The 20,180-nt window shown below is 39.7% G+C and overlaps 1 protein-coding gene across 1 annotated transcript in view; it reads left to right on the top strand.

Moving 5' to 3' along the window:
• Positions 1-8,051: 8,051 nt before the first annotated feature.
• LOC113016497 (cholecystokinin receptor-like) overlaps positions 8,052-20,180 on the top strand; it is a 69,214-nt gene continuing 57,085 nt past the window's right edge. The window contains exon 1 of the mRNA XM_026159370.2: positions 8,052-8,603. Coding sequence (XP_026015155.1) covers positions 8,483-8,603 — 121 coding nt within the window. The 5' untranslated portion in view covers positions 8,052-8,482. The remainder of the gene's footprint in view (positions 8,604-20,180) is intronic.

Raw genomic sequence — 20,180 nt, 5'->3', positions numbered from 1 at the left:
GGCTATGTACATTAAATTTTGTTCACCTAATGATAAAATACTCTAAATGAACAGTTTTTCTGACTAAAATAAGACACATTTTGAAATTATGGTCTGTTCTTTACACAAAACACTTATCATACATGCTGATACTGACCAGCAGAGGTCGCTAAGATACTTATTATAGAACACAGTTTCTATGACAAGCTTATATGTGATGAGGCAGAAGTGCTTTCAAACAACAGCACCTGTGCACCCAGTACAGAATGCGCTCACCATCTGAAGTTCAAAAGTTAAAGGTCTCTCAAACAGGGTCTCCTGAGTGTTTATAATTGTTATATTGTCATAAAGAACTAAAGTTGCATAATGCTCACCAATGTGTTTTTTTAATTCAATTTTAAGCCCGCTGAGATTAATTAGAGTAGGAATGCCGTATTTTCTTTATTCTGAGCTCTCTCTGTCTCAGTCTGTCTGCTGTGTGGTTATACACTGACAGCAAAATGTTTGCATGCATGTTAACTACACTCCAGCAACCCCAGCCTTTGTTCCCGCGCCTTTGCTGACAAGTGCATCATGTCTATTTGGGAGCTACTGCTCATAAGATGTAGAGACAAGACCTGTCTGAGCTCTGGCCTCAAACTCAGTATGTGTGTGTGTCCCAGATAGAGAATCAAAGCTCACTTTATGCTCTCTTTCTTCATTATCATAGATGAAAGTACTACTCTTGGATGAGCGAGGCAGGCAGTTCAGTTGGACTCAGACACAAGCCTCAGCATTTTAAATACACTGTGTGTGTGCAAACACACAGTACCTCAAGTCCAGTGATATGTCAAAGTTTGGCTTGTGCAGAGATGAGAAAAAAGATTAATCTTGAGGATTAGAGCTGCATTAAGTTGGATGCTTAAAACACTCAGGGTATTTGGGACTCGTTTCAGGAGGCACATTCAGCCAAAGTTTGCACTGCCTGACAGTTTTCTGTCAAACATTTTCTGGTCACTCCAACAGTTTATCTCAGCCTTGGACTCTTTGCTTTATGTGGGGAAATAAATTTGGAGCGTGCATGTGGGGAAGAAAAGCTGTGTCAACATCTGGGCAGCCTGCAAAAGCTGAGAAGACAGGCAAGTTTTTGATGCACATTCCTGGACGCCGTAGGGTTCTTATAGGTCAGATAGTTTTAGGAAGTGAAGTGCCTGCTCAAGCTGCACTCGCATTTGTGCAAGTATGTGTTTGTCTCTAATTCTGTGAAACACTTAAGGCTTCATTACTTTAGCAATGAGCCCCCATTAGTATGTTTTTTCCTGTTAGGGGAGGTGGTTATGTACTTTGAGAGAAAACAAAGAAGGGAATCTCCCAGAAAAACAAAATGGTTTTATTTGCTTGGCAAAGACTGAAAAGAAAAGACAAACAGCTAGTGAGAGTTTATAAAAAGGTAACATAGTCTGTACGTAAACTTAGTAAATTGCTGTCAGGACCACTTTAGTTGAAATAAGATTGTTTTTCCATCTGCAGTTATCCCTTCCCTGAACAGAGCAGGCATCTGTGACACTGGACACAACATTTATTAAAACAGAAATGGTAACTATTGTGCACAGGCAGCAGCAAATGTACCGTATATCTTTCAGTACTTCTTTGAATTTGCTATATTTGTGAATATTCAAAGGGGTATTTGCAGTGCTCCGTCTAACTGATGAAGTTTAAAGGTTTTGGTCTGTGTTTCTGGATAGAAGCCAGTCTCTGTCTGTTTTAAGTTAAGGTAATTGTGATAAGAAGAATACCTTTGGGTGAAAAAGAAAGTGTAGTAAAGAACATGTAAAACACTTTTTGTGTTAATAACCTTGAAATACACACACCTAAGGCAATGCACACCTGTACACCTGTTAGATAGATGCTCTGTTACATAAGAGGGATTAAGTCGGTCGTTATTTGTCAGCTACATCGATGGAAGAAATAATACTGGCCATAATGAAATCAGTAATTATATCACTATGGCGGCCATTTTAAAGAATTTTGATTAAATTCAATCTGAGGAGAGAATCTGAAACCCTTTAAGGATCCTGGAAGTGTAAGAGATTTTACTTTCAGCTGGTGTTGTAGCTAGCTTTGGCAGCTAAGACACCTTCTCAGACCTGTGAATGTGAGAAGCAGAGTGCAGAGAATACATTTCACATCATCTATGACAGGGTTTCCTAACTGATCACTTGCCAGACAGCTATAAATAGATAATCAGTAGAAAAAAAAACGCTGAAAAAAATTTGGTGTTAGGTGTTTAAACAGATTCCAAACATTGTCCACCAAAAACTGAAAGGGCTTAGATCTAAATGAACTTTTGGTTTTTATTGAGTTGACAGGATGTTTTCAGTATCATAATAGTGATTGTGAATTCCTGTTCTGATACCAGTATTTACAACAATCTGTCCGATAGTCGATACTTTTTTCATTTTTCTTATTTTTGTTTTATCCGAGGGATACAAAGAAGTCTTTAGTGTAACAAAATAATTAGAATGTTTTGAACTCTTTTAGCTTTTAAAGATTTTGCCAGCACAAAATTTGTGTAACATAACACTGATCCTGGTAAATACCACTATATTTGCTGATATGCTGGTATCAACAAAGGCTATATTGGTCTATGCTGATATTTCTCTAAAATATTTTCGTGCATGCATTCTATGAAACATATATTTTGAACTTGCAAACATAACGGATCTACCAGCAGAAATAGCCAACAATCAACTGGAAAATGGTCAGCAGGAAGAGAAATGGTTCTAGGATTGATCCAAGTGGAACACCAGCTCACTCTTGGATCTAAAAGGTACCATTAACATTTATTTACTGAGTAATTAAATAAATATCTTTTACTCATTTAAAAACAAGATTATGACATGCTTATATGACTACTGTTATGTACTGTACAGGAGGTTTTGAAGATTAGTTACATGGTTTTATTTAAACTGCTGTGATTTAAATTTAAATTTAAATTTAAATTTCAGGCGCTACGATAATGGTAATCTAAGCTTTACAAGCTATACAGGGTTCCATTTTAATACATCACACTGATCCCACACAGCAAAAATACTGGCTCATTTACAATTTGATGGCAGCAACATATCTCTGAAAGGTGGCAGAGGGCCATGTTTACCACCAGTGTTGGTCAAGTTACTTGAAAAAAGTAATCAGTAACTAATTACTGATTACTTCCCCCAAAAAGTAGTCCAGTTACTTTACTGATTACTTATTTTCAAAAGTAATTAATTACTTAGTTACTTAGTTACTTTTTAAAAACACGATTTACAACCTGAATAGGTGATAAAGCGATAGATCTTTCAGCCCAATTCTACTTTTTCTGCATAATCCATCACACAAAATGTAATCAAATGGAAAAGTCTCTTTTTAAAACTTGTTTTATTAGTTTTAATCTTTTAACTTTATGCATCAAGCAAAAATTTAATTATATGCAACATTCTCTGACTGGAAGAAATTTGTTTAATATTTAAACCTATTTTCTGCACATTCCAACACATAAAATTAAATATTTTTTTGTGTTTACACTCACTCTTTCAAATAGATGCAAGTAAAACACAGCAGAAAATAAATAAAGTCAAAGACTAGCGGTCCTGTTGCTCTATTTTCACCTGTAAAGCAGGAGCGGGGTAGGCGGAGGTTTATCCTGGTGCAGGTGTGCCGCAGCGGTCAGTTGAAGAATCCGCGAGTTTCTCTGTGAATTTCCCATTACGTCGTTGCGCACTCGGTGCTTGCTTGGACGTTTAGGGGTTTTTTTTCGCAGTAAAAATACGTTTTCTTCCCACGCACAACGGACGCTAATGTTTTTGTCACTTTTTATGGAATCAAACTTAAAGTAAGGTCAGTACTTCCACACTTTAAATGCTGCACGCTCATACTCTCTCCCGCACTCGATATATGATCCACTGTTGATCTGCACACAGCTGTTGTCACGAATGTCGCACTTGCTTACGTCACTGTCATGAGACATTCTCGCAAAAAAATCACGGTTTTAGTAACGCAGTAACGCAGCGTTCCTACGGGAAAGTAACGGTAATCTAATTACCGTTTTTGCAATAGTAATCCCTTATTTTACTCGTTACTTGAAAAAAGTAATCCGATTACAGTAACGCGTTCTCTGTTTACCACCCTGTGGCATCCCCCCTTCTTTGAAGATGTCTGTAAACATCTGTGAATTGAAGAGACCAGCTCCTGGACTTCTGGGAGAGGAATGTGGCTCAATTCTTGCTTTTGCACCCATGCTGTTGTAATAGCTGTAGTATTTGGTTTGACAAAGAACCCATCTGGAGCATGTATTGCTCTAAAACCTATATATACCGTTCAGCATCGATAGTACCTTTCCAGTTGTGCAAACTGCCAATGCCAGGTTTTGATTTTTCTGACCACAGAACAGTTTTGCCTCAGTCCACTTTTAATGAGGAGGTTGGTTTAGAAAAGAAGGCAGCATGTGTAGATCATGTTCACTTATGGTTTCTTCTTCGCATGATAGCCGGCATTTGTAGGTAGCACATTGAGCTGTGTTCACAGACTTCTGGAGGTGTTCTTAAGCCTATGTGATGGTGTATGTGACAGGATCATGTCTGTTACAATGCAGTGCCACTTTAGGGCCTGAAGATCACAGACATTCAACACTGATTTTCAGCCTTTTTTAATCTGTAGCTCTGCTCTAAAAGAACCTATGTACCTGGGCCCGCCTACTACGCTTGCAAAGGTAAAATGATTGGCTAGAATTCAAAGTGTGTGACATCTCAGGGGAAATAAAGCACCGAAAAAAAGCACCGAAATGTGCGCTGCTTTTCGGTGTGGTTATTACCGTTTATGTCAGCCACACAAATATTTCTCCAGATTGCACAATTTGTAAATGGATTTCTTTTTAAATTGGTGTCTTTCTCCTCATCTTTACTTACCAGAAACTCTGCCTCTCTAAGATCTTTTTGTTACACCCAGGCATGTTACTGATCCATTTCCATTAACCTAGTTAGCTGCAAAATGTCCCTCCATTTGTTTCTTTTTAGTACCACTTACTTACCTTTTGTTGCCTTTGTCCCACCTTTTTATGAGACTTTTTGCCGCCATCAAATTCAGAGTGACCTTTTTTTAATTTAATATATTTTCTATGTTCTATTTTTGATAAAATATGAATTCATGAGTTTGGCTATATTTACATTTTAGACATGTTATGACCTGGCTTAAAAGCTGCAATATAAATAAACACCAGAATTCCACAAAGAAGAGGTTTTATTTTAAATTACATAATAAGTTAGCTTAAACAGCTGGTACCACTAAGACAAAGACTGGTGCGCCTTCCTGAAAGCCTGCCTCAGGTATGCCTTTATCCATACCTCACCAGGTGTGGTCAATTAGCAACAGCTGAACACTGCAAAGAGGTTAGGGGCTGCAGAGGGGCGTAACAGACAGCAAAGCAACTTTTTCAAATTGGGATTGTATTATGACATCATAATCATACTTCATGCAAAGTTTGTTTCATCTTTTTTTTTTAGCTTTAGGGAAGATTGGTCTATGCTCGTTAATATTCACTACGGTGTTTTCAGCTACTTATGAAATCTTACAATAGGTGGAATGACAGAGGCCTGTTTGAATTTCTCAGGAGCTTGAGTGCTTTAGCTGAACTGCATTTTCTTTCAGTGAATTTTCACTCCACCAGTTTTACAAAAAGGAAGAGGAGGTTCTGACACTCCCGTGTATCAAAAGGCAAATTCCCCATCTCATCAGACAGGCTGATCATGACCTGCGTGAAGACCTTTATCTAGTGAAAATCAATGCAGAGCAGCTGCCAAACTCTCAACACTGAAGGCTCCAGAGGAAGAGGAAGGGAGAGACTTTTGGCATTACTGTAATAAGCCGTTATCCTACAAAATGTGGAAAACCACCAACACGTGTTAGCCAAGCTGGAGCACACACACACCACCCACACATAGGAGCAGCACAAAAGCAATAAGAGTACTTGTAAAACCATCCCCAGGACTGACAGCAACCATATAACAAATCACAAACACAAATAGTGTAGTCTTCCTCCCCCACAGTGCAAACTAAGTCCCCCTCCTCCCCCGCTACCTCCAGACACTTTTCAAAGCATCATTTCTCAAGCAGCAGCACATGAACTAAACGAAACCCAGAGGTGCTTATAGATTGTTCCTCATAAACAAAGCCATCACGCTGCCCATCAGGGGTCTCAGAGGGTCTCACCTTTCTCCTGTTAGCCAAACAGCTAAATGGAACATTTAAAGTTGTTCCACAGGCTACGAGAAAATACCGAGACACTCTTTCGCTTTAAACAATCATTTATAACAGCTAATATGTAACCAAGACAATAACATTCACAGTAATATGTTCTCATCACGAACACAGGATGTGCAACATGTAACGTATACTTTATTGATCCCCGTGGGGAAATTCCTCTCTACATTTAACCCATTCACTCAGTGGGCGCCCGGGGAGCAGTGCGTAGGGACAGTACTTTGCTCAGGGGCACTTCAGGGTAGCCGTTCAGTGGATTTGAACTCCTGACCTCCCGATCATGGGGCCACCACTCTACCTACTGAGCTATCTGTTCTTTGGCACCTCTGCTTTACAACCAGTTCATTTAAGAAAAGGTGTCTTTTACTTCTACTGCTCGTGGCAGTACTGATTGTTGGTCAGGAAATCTTTGATCCAGGAGAATGTGGCAGAGGGGACCTGAGGGTGGTCCAGTTTGGTGGTGAGGATGTCTATGGTGTTGAACTCTGAATTGTAGTGCATGACGTGCATCATGTAGCTCTTCCAGTTCTCCAGATGGCTCAGTGCTATGTGATGGTGATGGAATCCTGCGTGGACCGATTTACTCCGAGAGGAAGGTAAGCAGTCTCTGATGTGGTGAGAAACTATTGAAACACCTCATGACTACAGACGTGAGGGACATAGGTCTGTAGTCATTGAGATGGTCTATTTCAGACCTTTTGGGGATGGGAATGATGGTGGAGGCCTGCAGTTGGTCTGCCCGTGCTTTGACCACAGGCCCAGCCCCAGGGATGCGGACAACGCCTGGGCCTCTCCTGGGGTACACCGCTCTCAGTCTCCTCCAAAAACATTTTAACAATGAAAACACTCTTTTTAAATTATAATAATTAAGCAGACGCATGGTGTTTCCCCATTTTTTATTATACAGATGTACTTATGGGAGCTCATATCAAACAAGGCCATATTGAAAGAGTGAGACAAGTGTATGTACAAGTGATGCAACTGAGCCAAACGCTGCCATGCTGGTTCACACCTGATGCTTAAACCTTCTACCTATGAGGGACAGTAGATCAGGAAAAAAAAAACTTGCTTAAAGAGAAGGTGCTAAAACAGCTGGTTTTAGACAGAGGATGAGCTGACATTGCTGCACCAAGGCCCACATCTAAGAAAAATGGGCTGTGAATCATGCAAAGTGAATCTATAGAGTCCAGAATTGAAAATATAGCACTGGATGCAAGCGTAGCAGTACCTCCTCTACATGAGTCCTTTTGCTTTTTGGCCAATTCAAATGACAAATGTGAGACACAGATGTGGGTGGATCGATCCAAATATCAGTAATCAGTATTGGTATCTGATTACTTTGTTTCTGTCCTCAGCGTGCAGCCCACTGATCTGTGTTCAACAAATTATTTTTCTGGAAAAGAAAAAAAAAACCTTCAAACACACACTGTGAAAAACGTCTGAACCTTTTCAAATTATTGATGATTCATCTCACAAATCATGACATACTACTCTCCCCTACATAATCTGCCTACATAGCTGAAAATATCGATATCTGTATTGGCGATAGATACTCATATTTACTTGGCATCAGATCAATACCAAGTGAATAAGTATGGCACAGAACTAGTGAGTGATAAAGAAAATGATTGGTTTGGTCAGATGGATTTATCACAAATTCTTAATAAATCTTGTTAAAATGGATGGAGATCCAACGTCACCCCAAGCACGTAGCCCTGCATGGACACCCTCATATAAACGGTGTCTCCACCACTGCTGTGGTGTCACTTAGAAAAGGAAGCTCTGGAGCTGATCGAGCTTGAAGTCAGTCCACCTACGGATGAGCAGCAGCCAGTTTGTGTATGATTTCTCTAAACTGTTGCAGTGACGGTGGTGTGAACAGAGAGAGAGAGAGAGAGGAAGAGAGTGTGAGAGCTCCTCAGTTGCCTTAGCAGCGCAGCCTCATTCCTCCACAGTCGGGCTTCAGTCCGCTGTACTGCGCGCTTCCCGGGGCTTCCCTCACGGCTCCCCATCAGTTAACCCTGTCACACTCCGCCTGGTCTCCATTTATTCCACCGTGCTCGAGATTTTAAAAAGAGAAGAAGAAGAAGGAAAAGAAAAGCAAACAGAACTCTGGGCCGCCTCCAAGTTTCCTAAACGCCCCTTCTCCGGCTGTTATGAAGGAAAAGGTGGCGGGCTGATCGGCTCAGTCACTCAGCGCAGGTGTGAAACCAGAAGCGAAGAGAGGATGGCTCTACGGACGGGGAACGGGACTGTGACGGAGTGGGGGAACCTCAGCGTGGAAGTTAGCGACTACAACGTGAGCAACACGAACCGCTCCGTCCCCAGCAGACCGGCCAGAGCCAGAGGTAAGAGCACACAGTTTTCCACAAATGAATCATCCAGGCTGAGGTGTTAAACCGCTACAGATGGCACCAACACCTGGCCCCAGACCCGGTATAAACAGATAAGGTGTTAAACCCTAATGTTGTTATTATTATTATTATTATTATTATTATTATTATTATTATTATTATTAATATTATTATTATTATTATTATTATTATTATTATTATTATTGTTGTTGTTGTTGTTGTTATTGTTATTGTTATTAGTCTGATTTGGCTTAAATTGCCAACATTGTTCTTCAATATTCATCTTTTCATACAAACTAAATGTGAGTGATTAAAAAAAAACAGCTTTCATTTCTTGTTTAACAGTGGTGATTCCCTCCAAGTTACAAACAGACAAATGACTAATTCCTTGGTTACAAAAATGCAATCAATAGACCTCATGTAATTTCCTCTCCTTACTCAGATATGTAGAACACCAAATGATGTTTTACCTACAGATCATTTCCCCCCCCACACTGTGTCAGATCTGTATTTTTAAAAGAAAGCCATTTGCAATCAGGAGTTGTTTTCTTTCTTTCTTTCTTTCTTTCTTCTTCTTCTTCTTCTTCTTCTTCTTCTTCTTCTTCTTCTTTTTAAATCAGCTCTCCTCATCCTCATTGTATGTAACCAATCACCCAGCTTTCCAATTTACTGCTGCTTCTCTCTGCATCAATAACGCCCCAATCAGAATGAGCAGCAGCAGCAGCAGCGGCAGCCTTGTGCAGAGTGAAAAGCAGCTCTAATTCCGAGTGTTTGTTCTTCTCGCTCTCAAAGTGGGCAGGAGATTAAGCCCAACACCAGAGAAGATAAGGCTCTCACAATAAGTCTATCAGGACACCAGTTGAGCACACAGGCTGATTTGGAAAATGAGGTTGAGAGGCTCTTTTTAATTTTTTTTCCCACCCCCCGCCTCTGCTGCAGTATCGAGAAAATTTCAAATCTTTCCTCGCTAAATAATTCAGAGCCATTCCTCCTTGTGTGCTGCATTACTTTTATTGACCTTATATGTGAGGCAGGCATCAACATCAGTGGGGTGATCTACCCAGAGAGCAATCTAACACTGTGAGAATTGTGGTCACATTGCTACGTCCACCTCACATGGCTGGCTGGCACATAAACTTCTTTTTATTCATCTTCATCCTTCAGGGTCTCCTCAGGCCATAAGACAGTGATGGATATGAATGTGTATTGTTACTCTCAGATATCCACAGCTGGGGCAGTAAATTAAAGCCCCACCCCGTCACTTGAATTCCTGATGCAAAAGGAACAGAAATGGTTTGTTTTGATGTTGGAGAGAAACAAAGAAATCAATTTAATATTATAAATGGACCTTGATGATAGCTTTCAACATAAAGTGTTAAATTTAAGGTTAAATTCCACATCAAAAGTAGTTTAGGTGAAATTCATTTTAAAAAGTTATTACAGTAGATGAACACAGTGCAAATATATTCTCACACACTGAAGTGGGTTTCATTTACTCTACAAAGTAGCTTCAGTTATTTAGCAACAATCAGTTTCATCAACTCAAAAATGGGAGAACATTTCAAATAAAGCCACATTAGTTTATACAGTGTAGCTGTAGATTCATATTAATTAGTAACTGTCTTCCGCCATGGGTGAAGGTTTTGTTTGCACATTTGGAGGTTGGGCATTAAGCGAGGACCAGAGGGATGCTCACCCTGGAAACTTTATGGAGAGTTTTGACTCATTTGAATGCTTCATTTATCTTTTGTTTACTTTGTTATTAATGTTATTTATGTAAAAGAAAACACAGAAATCTGCAGTCACTGTGCTGACAGTTATGTTTTTTGTCCCTGGCATCCCTCCTGAACTCCTGAAATCTATGTTTTCACTATAGAATAATGAGCAGATCATTTCCTCTCCCACTTGTTTCTCCTATAAGACATCATTGTATAGTGACAGATCCCAGTCACAGCTTTCTGTAGCCCAGAATGGGATCTTTAAATAAATTATTTTGTCTAATGAACAGTCAGAAGTGATGGTTGGGTGGTTTATAGCTGTATTTCTAACAATTACAGGGTGCTGTATTCAGCTTTATATCACAACTGCAGCCTGCGCTGTTAAGCATTTCCTTTTCTCTTAGTTACTATAGAAGTCTTCAAGTCGTGAGGTTTACCTCTCTGGGCTGGAATGGAAGTTTAAAGCATGAGCAAAAAGAGAGACGTGACACAAACTACTGTACAACGTGAAAGGAATGGGAGCATGCTGCTGTTCTAAAAAACTGGCGTACAGTAGATTCCACACTCACTCAGGCAGGTCTGAACATGAATATACGATGAATGTATTTTTAGAAATCACATGGCGTAAGCTTTGCAGGGATCTCATTATTAAACTAAACATCTTGAAACGCACTTAGAAGGTGTATTTAATGTTTTGTTCTTTTTTAACTACAGAAGAACCAACAGATTTCAGTTAGGGCAGCTCAAAAGAAGACTTCTGTTGTTATCTGCAGTCATTTATGTGTCTCTGTCCTGGATTAGACATGCATGTGGATGTGCATAAGTCAGCGAGTGCAACAGAAAAGCTGGAACACAGAACAGAGCAGGCGTTAGTGACATGAGATGTGACAGTGATTGTGTCAAAGGCAGCAAAGAAGGAGGCCCTCAGGTCGAGATGGGCTGCAAAGCGACAGTTGAACAGAAACTGTGAGTAGGTTAATATATCTTAACCAGCCTACCCTATTTAAGTAACCGGCAGGATGTGAAAGACTTATGCTATACCTGATTTTAAAGAAAAAGAAAGAAATTCAGGATGTCCACACTGAGGTCAGTGGGAAGAATATATTGCTTTCATTCACTTGCACCTTTTTCTTTCTGATTTTGATTTCTTTGTATGGTTTTCTTTTAAATTTACATTCTGCAGATGACTGACATGTTTTTACCGCTTGTCTGAAGAGTTGCTTAACAGATAGAGCAGCTGTAAAATACCGACTGCACAGAACTAAAACAACATCGGACATGCATCATTTCAAAAATAATCCTTCTGGACTCCTGAGAGCAGTTCAGTTCAGACACGGTGCTGCTTATGTGGAATATCTGTAGCTGCACCTTGGCTATGCTTAGACACTCTCCGTTCTCCAGATGATTCAAAGTGGCACTCTGCTGAGCTCACCCTGTCTTGCGATGAGTTATCTTGAAGTGGATCTCATGAGCATTAAATGAACATTTGTTTTTAGAAGGAATCCAATAAGTCGCCTTGGGCACTGAGCAAAAGTGGAAAAACCGGAGAGCAAGACAAGAGACGTGCTGCTGCAGAGTCAGCTGTGCACAGTATACACAGTAAAAGAGCTGGGAGTTTCTAACATTGTACCCATTTCTACAATGTTGTATCTTGTGGAAGAAATTAGAATCTTGTCCCCTTGGGGTGTTTACATAGTGGTGTTGTCTGTCATAACGCGATCACAGTAATCAGAGCTAATAATTGGAACATTTTGAAGCAACTTGTTGAGGTGAAACAAATTGCATGAATGCACTGTGAGTATAAAGATTTGAATCATCCTGATAATGAGAAGCTACATCTTGATAAAATCCTGGTCTCTTAGTAAACAGTTCCTGCCTTTGCCCTCTCATCAGGTTACTCCATTAAAACAGCACATACAGATGAGAATAAAGTTATCAGGCCACATATGAATTAAAGCTTCTGTCAAAAAAATTCTCAAGTGCTTTTTTCTGCAGAGTGAGGGATTTTTAATATAGCATTTTTAAACATACTAGCTTCCATTAGAATTTTCTGTTTGCACACAAGAACAGCATTATTTTAGAAAAAGCAAGAATCATTAGCCCCCTTTTATTGAGCCATAACAAAAACCACTGCTGTGCAATGATGTGCTTTAACTCAACGCTCAAAGCTTTTAAAATCAAGTTAAAACAGAGGTTTTTCTTCTCATTTACACATAGTATAAAAACTCAGCAAGGATTTGAGTTGTCACTTGAGAAAGCATAATGCCAGAAAGAAAGCTGGAGACAGATATACAAAGTTATCAGAGCATTTCTGAGTGTCAAGACCTGGAGTGAGAAGTATGAAGAAATTCAAAGAGGGTCACAAAGTTTAGAACAAGCCTGGCAAAAAGAAACTAGTGAGAGATGGGTATAAAGACCCCAGAAAAACTGCCAAGACACTAGTGAGTGACTTAGCCAAAGAAGGCAATCACTAGAATCCTGCACAGGATTGGATTGCAAGGCTACAGACCAAGACAATCTCTACTTCTGCAGAAGAGACATCTTCAAACCGCTAAGAACAACCTGGAGTAAAATTATGTATACTGAAAGTGTGTCCTTTGGTCACATAAGATGAAACTAGAGCTCTTTGGCCGTAGAAATGCTGCTTATGTTTGGAGAAAGAAGGGGCATGCAACATGAAGAACTGTCCCTGCAGTGAAACACGGCGGCGTGAGCACTATGCTGTGAGGATGCTTCAGTGTTTCTGGAACTAGCAATCTTGTCAAGGTGGAAGGAATCATGAGAAAAGAAAGATAAGTGAAATTTTTTTAAAGAAAACCTCCAGCAGTCTGTAGCAAAACTGATTCCGAGTCATCGCTTTGTCTTCCAACATGACAACAACCCAAAACATACATTGCTTCTGGAGAACTACCTCCAAAAAACCAAAGAGAATGTTATTGTATGGCCTGCACAATGCTCTGGCTTTAATCCCTTTGAAAATCTTTGGGATGAACTGGAAACTCAGGTCCATGCAGGAAGACCATCAAGTCTGGAGGAGTCTGAGAGACTCACCCTAGAAGACTGGACTGGGATTATTTAGGAGACATGTGTGAGACTTGTTGAAAACAACAAGTGTCTGCAGACTGTTATCCAGTAAAGGATATACTGTTAGCATCAAGGGGGCTAATCATGAGTTTTTTGGTTTTTGTGAAACAATTTTGTTTTTTTGCACAATATATAATAATGTAAGGATCCAAAATAAAAGTAGGATGTTTGGAAAAATTCCCTGCTCTATTTAAAAGAATTTGGGAAATGCTTAAAAAAATAGGAGATTTTTAAGGGGGGTTAATAATTTTGTCCTCATCTGTATATCACAGATCTACACGGTGTATAGTGACACCAGCACTAATGAAGATCACATCAAACAGGAGCACGGTTTCAAATCCTTGGAATAGCTGTATTGATCTGTAATGTTCTCTGTCTGCACTCTGGCTTTATTAACTCACGACAGCGGAAGAATGGAATGAAGCCCAAGCCACAGTCATATAAGGTTACCCAATATCGGTTAGGCTCAGTGCATATACAGTGGGGCAAAAAAGTATTTAGTCAGCCACCGATTGTGCAAGTTCCCCCACCTAAAATGATGACAGAGGTCAGTAATTTGCACCAGAGGTACACTTCAACTGTGAGAGACAGAATGTGAAAAAAAAAATCCATGAATCCACATGGTAGGATTTGTAAAGAATTTATTCGTAAATCAGGGTGGAAAATAAGTATTTGGTCAGTAACAAAAATACAACTCAATACTTTGTAACATAACCTTTGTTGGCAATAACAGAGGTCAAACGTTTACTATAGGTCTTTACCAGGTTTGCACACACAGTAGCTGGTATTTTGGCCCATTCCTCCATGCAGATCTTCTCGAGAGCAGTGATGTTTTGGGGCTGTCGCCGAGCAACACGGACTTTCAACTCCCGCCACAGATTTTCTATGGGGTAGAGGTCTGGAGACTGGCTAGGCCACTCCAGGACTTTCAAATGCTTCTTACTGAGCCACTCCTTTGTTGCCCGGGCGGTGTGTTTTGGATCATTGTCATGTTGGAAGACCCAGCCTCGTGTCATCTTCAAAGTTCTCACTGATGGAAGGAGGTTTTGGCTCAAAATCTCACGATACATGGCCCCATTCATTCTGTCCTTAACACGGATCAGTCGTCCTGTCCCCTTGGCAGAAAAACAGCCCCATAGCATGATGTTTCCACCCCCATGCTTCACAGTAGGTATGGTGTTCTTGGGATGCAACTCAGTATTCTTCTTCCTCCAAACACGACGAGTTGAGTTTATACCAAAAAGTTCTACTTTGGTTTCATCTGACCACATGACATTCTCCCAATCCTCTGCTGTATCATCCATGTGCTCTCTGGCAAACTTCAGACGGGCCTGGACATGCACTGGCTTCAGCAGCGGAACACGTCTGGCACTGCGGGATTTGATTCCCTGCCGTTGTAGTGTGTTACTGATGGTGACCTTTGTTACTTTGGTCCCAGCTCTCTGCAGGTCATTCACCAGGTCCCCCCGTGTGGTTCTGGGATCTTTGCTCACCGTTCTCATGATCATTTTGACCCCACGGGATGAGATCTTGCGTGGAGCCCCAGATCGAGGGAGATTATCAGTGGTCTTGTATGTCTTCCATTTTCTGATGATTGCTCCCACAGTTGATTTTTTCACACCAAGCTGCTTGCCTATTGTAGATTCACTCTTCCCAGTCTGGTGCAGGTCTACAATACTTTTCCTGGTGTCCTTGGAAAGCTCTTTGGTCTTGGCCATGGCGGAGTTTGGAGTCTGACTGTTTGAGGCTGTGGACAGGTGTCTTTTAAACAGATGATGAGTTCAAACAGGTGCCATTCATACAGGTAACGTGTGGGGGACAGAAAAGCTTCTTACAAAAGACGTTACAGGTCTGTGAGAGCCAGAGATTTTCCTTGTTTGAGGTGACCAAATACTTATTTTCCACCCTAATTTACGAATAAATTCTTTACAAATCCTACCATGTGGATTCATGGATTTTTTTTTCACATTCTGTCTCTCACAGTTGAAGTGTACCTCTGGTGCAAATTACTGACCTCTGTCATCATTTTAGGTGGGGGAACTTGCACAATCGGTGGCTGACTAAATACTTTTTTGCCCCACTGTAATGGGTGGTTAATGTCATTCTCAGTTAATCCTTTGTCATGCGATTCACCAGAGTGGTCTTAGAGACAAAAGAAAGACCTGTTTACAGCTGTGGCACATGAAAAAAGAAGTTTATTGAATCTAAAATATGAGCTTTAATATTTGATTGATTCTTACTTGGTGAACTTTAGGTTCCAATTAGTAGTTGGGCTGCATCGTGTCTCCTGGTGCCTTGCTGCTGGCTCAGTTTACAGCGTGATTTATAGAATTTCAGTGGCAAACGCCTTGACTGAATGTTTAATTCAACACAGAAATCCCTAAAGGGGAAGCTCTTGTAATAGCTATGAGTTGCTGGCTCCAATTAGAGAACACAGAAGCGAATGAGAACACCACTGAATTAGTTTCAGTAAATTGGGGGTCAAACAGTGAATTCCCCTACTTTTACCCCTACTGGTTAACACTTCATTGACAGGAATTTTACTCCATAGTGATCAGCAAGTTTTCTTAATGGGTCTTCAAACAGAAAGAGACTACCAGTCCTGTAGCAAACACAAACCTTGGAATGCCAGTAAATTTCAATCACTTTTAGTGATGACAGGCAACATATCTATTAGGGATGATCCTGAGCAGACCCTGAGTTAAACGTTGGGTAAAATCTCACTATTAGATGTCAGTAGATTACAAATTGCAGTTAATTTAATTCTGGTTTTGTACCCCTCCCAATTCAAATTCATAATCCCAGCTATGGTGGCTGCTGAAGGACAAACATCTCTGGTCACTGTTCATCTGTAGTGAGTTCAGGCTGTAAGTCTGCTGTTTACCTCAGCTGTCAATATGACTGCAGCGTCCGTATCCCGAGTGTCACATCTATTTACTATAGAGAAAGCTGTACATTTTTGTGAAAGGAGTCCGATATGAGTCAATGTGCTCACTTCTGACTGATGACAGTGATACTGGGGTTGCAGCTGTTTGTTTGTTTGTTTGTTTTAGCTCTGCTAGCTGCTGTTGAGCATTGTTAGCTGGCATTAGTAACATTTTCTTTGAAGTGGATGTAATATTTTTTTACACAGACACTTAAATTCTCATACAATTTAAGAATGTTATCAAGCTGTTTATCAGAGGGAATGTGTGATTTTCAGGGCACTCAGCCTAACACTTAACAACGGGAGGGTTGCATGTCTAATCTGCTGACAATAAGCAATTGCAAAAGGAAGGGAAAGACATAACCACAAAGAGACAATTAAAATAAATGCAGGAATGTTAAATGGTCATATTTAGCTTGCAAGAGCTACTTGTGAAATTCAAATCTTTGAATTAAAATAATCTCCTAAGGTGTACTACATATGTGGCCGACTCTAACCACTTACATAAAATGTGATTAGGCAGAAGGCAACGCCCAGCTTGGCCACGGTCCAACGCGGCAACATGGTGGCTTCTATGAACAGCCTGCTCATATGTATTTGTAATGGAATAGGTCCAAGTTTATAAGTAACTTGTACATAAACGTTTACAAGATTTATATACGTAAATAGTCATATATAGTTTGGTGGATACTAATCTTTGAGAGCGTGTGTGGGAAACCGTCCAGAAGTGGTGGCTCGTCATTTGCGACCTCTCGAAAACTCAGAAGTTGATGTTTTTGAACCGTAGCGGTGAGAGAGAGGAAGGATGCTAGCATCAACTAGCTAGAGGAAGATGTCAACTCCACGGAGCATCAAGTGGTTACCTTTCTACGGTCCAAAGGTGTGGAAGTGGATTATAACAACATTGAGGCTTGCTACCCTCTACCCCGAAAAAATGACAGTGACAAACCAGCCATCATTGTGAGATTTGCAAACAGAAAACACAAAACAGCACTGTTAAAACAAGGAAAGAAACTGAAAGGATCCGATGTCTTCATGAACGAACATCTGATAAAAAGAAATGCGGACATTGCCAGGAAAGCACGTTACTTGAAGAAACAGGGAAAAATTCAAAATACATGGACCACCAACTGCAAAGTATTCATTAAACTCAATGGAACACCGGAACAAGCCAAAGTGTTGGTCATCAGAAATATGGAGGAGCTGGACAAATACTGAGGTCAACTTACTCTGGAGGTATGAATACACATGTGACGTGACACACAACACAACACATGGCACAGTCCAAAAGAACTTCATCTGCATCCGGCAACAATATCAATATCAATATAACTCATTGGAATTCTCTTTATGATAATCTGGAACTGAGAACATTTCGATACACAGACCATAATGCTCTAGACTTAGAAAAGGATATAGACCCGGAAAATAATTTCTTCTACAACATTAGCAGTAACTGCTGCTACTTCACTGATGAACAGTTTAAGCACACCATCAACACGGAAAAGAAATTATCAGTAATCCATTTTAATAGCAGAAGTCTGTATGCCAACTTCAACAATATAAAGGAATATCTAAATGAGTTGACAAATCCATTTGGAATTATTGCCATGAAACATGGATCAATGCGGAGAAAGGAATGGACTTTGGACTGGAGGGATATGAAGTGAATTTTGTAAATAGAAGGAACAAGAGTGGAGGGGGAGTAGCTGTGTATGTGGATAAAAACCTAAACTACAAGGTGGTAGAAAGTATGACAACTGTAATTGATAATTTACTAGAATGTATAACAATTGAAATTTATAAGGAAAAAGAGAAAAAATGTAATAATTAGCTGTATATATAGAACACCTGGCTCTAGTATTCAAGTATTTAATGACTTCATAGAGGAAATATTCTCTAAAACAAATCAAAAAGTTATGTTTATCTATGGTGATTTTAATATTGACCTGTTGAATCCGAAAAAGCATACAATGACCGACGAATTCCTAAACACTATGTACAGTTTGAGTTTACATCCTAAAATAACCAGGCCTAGCAGAATTACACCAGATTGTGCCACCTTACTTGACAATATTTTCACTAACAATATGGAAAACAACATTGTGAGTGGAATATTAATTAATGACATCAGTGATCACCTACCAGTTTTTGCAGTTTATGACACTAATTATAAGAAAAATCAGCATGAAGAACAACTGAGATACAGACGTGTAAGGACAGAAGAAACTGTGAATGCACTTAAGAACGATCTATTAAATCAGGACTGGGACAATGTGTACAAAGAAGCTGATATTGATATTGCATATGGCATATTTTTAAGAATATTCATGGAGTTGTGCGATAAAAACTGTCCAACAATAAAATACAACAGAAAGCACAAATATTCAGATAGACCATGGATCACTAAGGGTTTACAAAATGCATGTAAAAAGAAAAATACACTCTATAGGGAATTCCTAAAACAAAGAACAAAAGATGCTGAAAATAAATATAAAAAATACAAAAATAAGTTGACCAATATTATACGTGTATGTAGAAAGGAGTATTATAGTAAAATATTGAACAACAATAAACATAATATGAAGGGAATATGGGATGTTTTAAACGGTATCATTAAAAATAATTCTGGACAACAAATTTATCCTCAATACTTTATCGACAATGGCAATAATATGGAAAACACTGCTGATAAGGTCAACAGCTTTAATCATTATTTTGTAAATATTGGACCAAAACTGGCAGAACAAATTCCTGAGTCACTGCCATCAGTAGACTGTAGTGAAAACCTGATTGATAGGAACCCTAACTCAATGTTCCTCACATCAGTGGAGGAAAAAGAAATAATTGACATTGTACACATGTATAAATATAAAACATCTACTGATTGTAATGATATTGACATGAAAATCGTCAAGAAGGTCATTGAAGGAATTGTAGGACCTCTAACATATATTTGCAACTTATCATTTCAGACGGGAAAAGTGCCAAACAAAATGAAAATAGCCAAAGTTGTGCCGCTGTATAAAACCGGGGATAGACGCCACTTCACAAATTACAGGCCTGTTTACGGAGCCTTATACCACGTGGTACAGAAGCTGTGTGATGCTAAAATTAGCAGGGAAAAAACAACGGAGAGCACGTCAGGGATGACAGGAAAGTGACAGGAGAAAATCCGTCCCGGTCAACCACCCAAACATCAATAACGGGAACCTTATACAGCGCTTCCCTATACACGTCGAACTCCCACAGGCACAAAGAAATTATGGAGGCTATTACTTATCACCTGACCAAAGATATGGCTCCCATCAACACTGTGCAAAACGAGGGATTTTGGAAAATGATCAACACCCTAGACAAACGCTACACAGTGCCGTCCTGCAACTATTTTTCTATTGCTGCACTACCTGCTCTATACACGCAGTGTCGAGCAACGGTGAAGACGGAATTTCAAGCACTACAACATTTTGCGGCAACAACAAAACTTGTGAGACATTTGTTGTTTTTATGTTTATTTATTGTTTTCATGTTCAGTCTCAACTGTTACGAAGATGATGTGCAGTTAATAAGTGCAATAAATATTTGTACTGGAAAAGAAAATCGTGAGAGAATCGTGATCTCAATTCTAAGCCAAAAAATCGTGATTCTCATTTTATGCAAAATCGTGCAGCCCTACAATCAATCATGACATATTAATTAATAAATTGGAACAGTACGGGATCAGGGGGATTGTACTGCAATGGGTGAAAAATTATTTAGGTGACAGGAAACAATTTGTGAAGCTGGCTGTCCGTTCCTGATCATGCTTGGACATTGCTTGTGGTGTTCCACAAGGCTCTGTAC

This window comes from Astatotilapia calliptera, chromosome 23 (genome assembly GCF_964374335.1).
Source record: "Astatotilapia calliptera chromosome 23, fAstCal68.1, whole genome shotgun sequence".
NCBI lineage: Eukaryota > Metazoa > Chordata > Actinopteri > Cichliformes > Cichlidae > Astatotilapia > Astatotilapia calliptera.
Note: the sequence above shows the minus strand (reverse complement) of the source record. Positions and strands in the feature narration are given on the sequence as shown.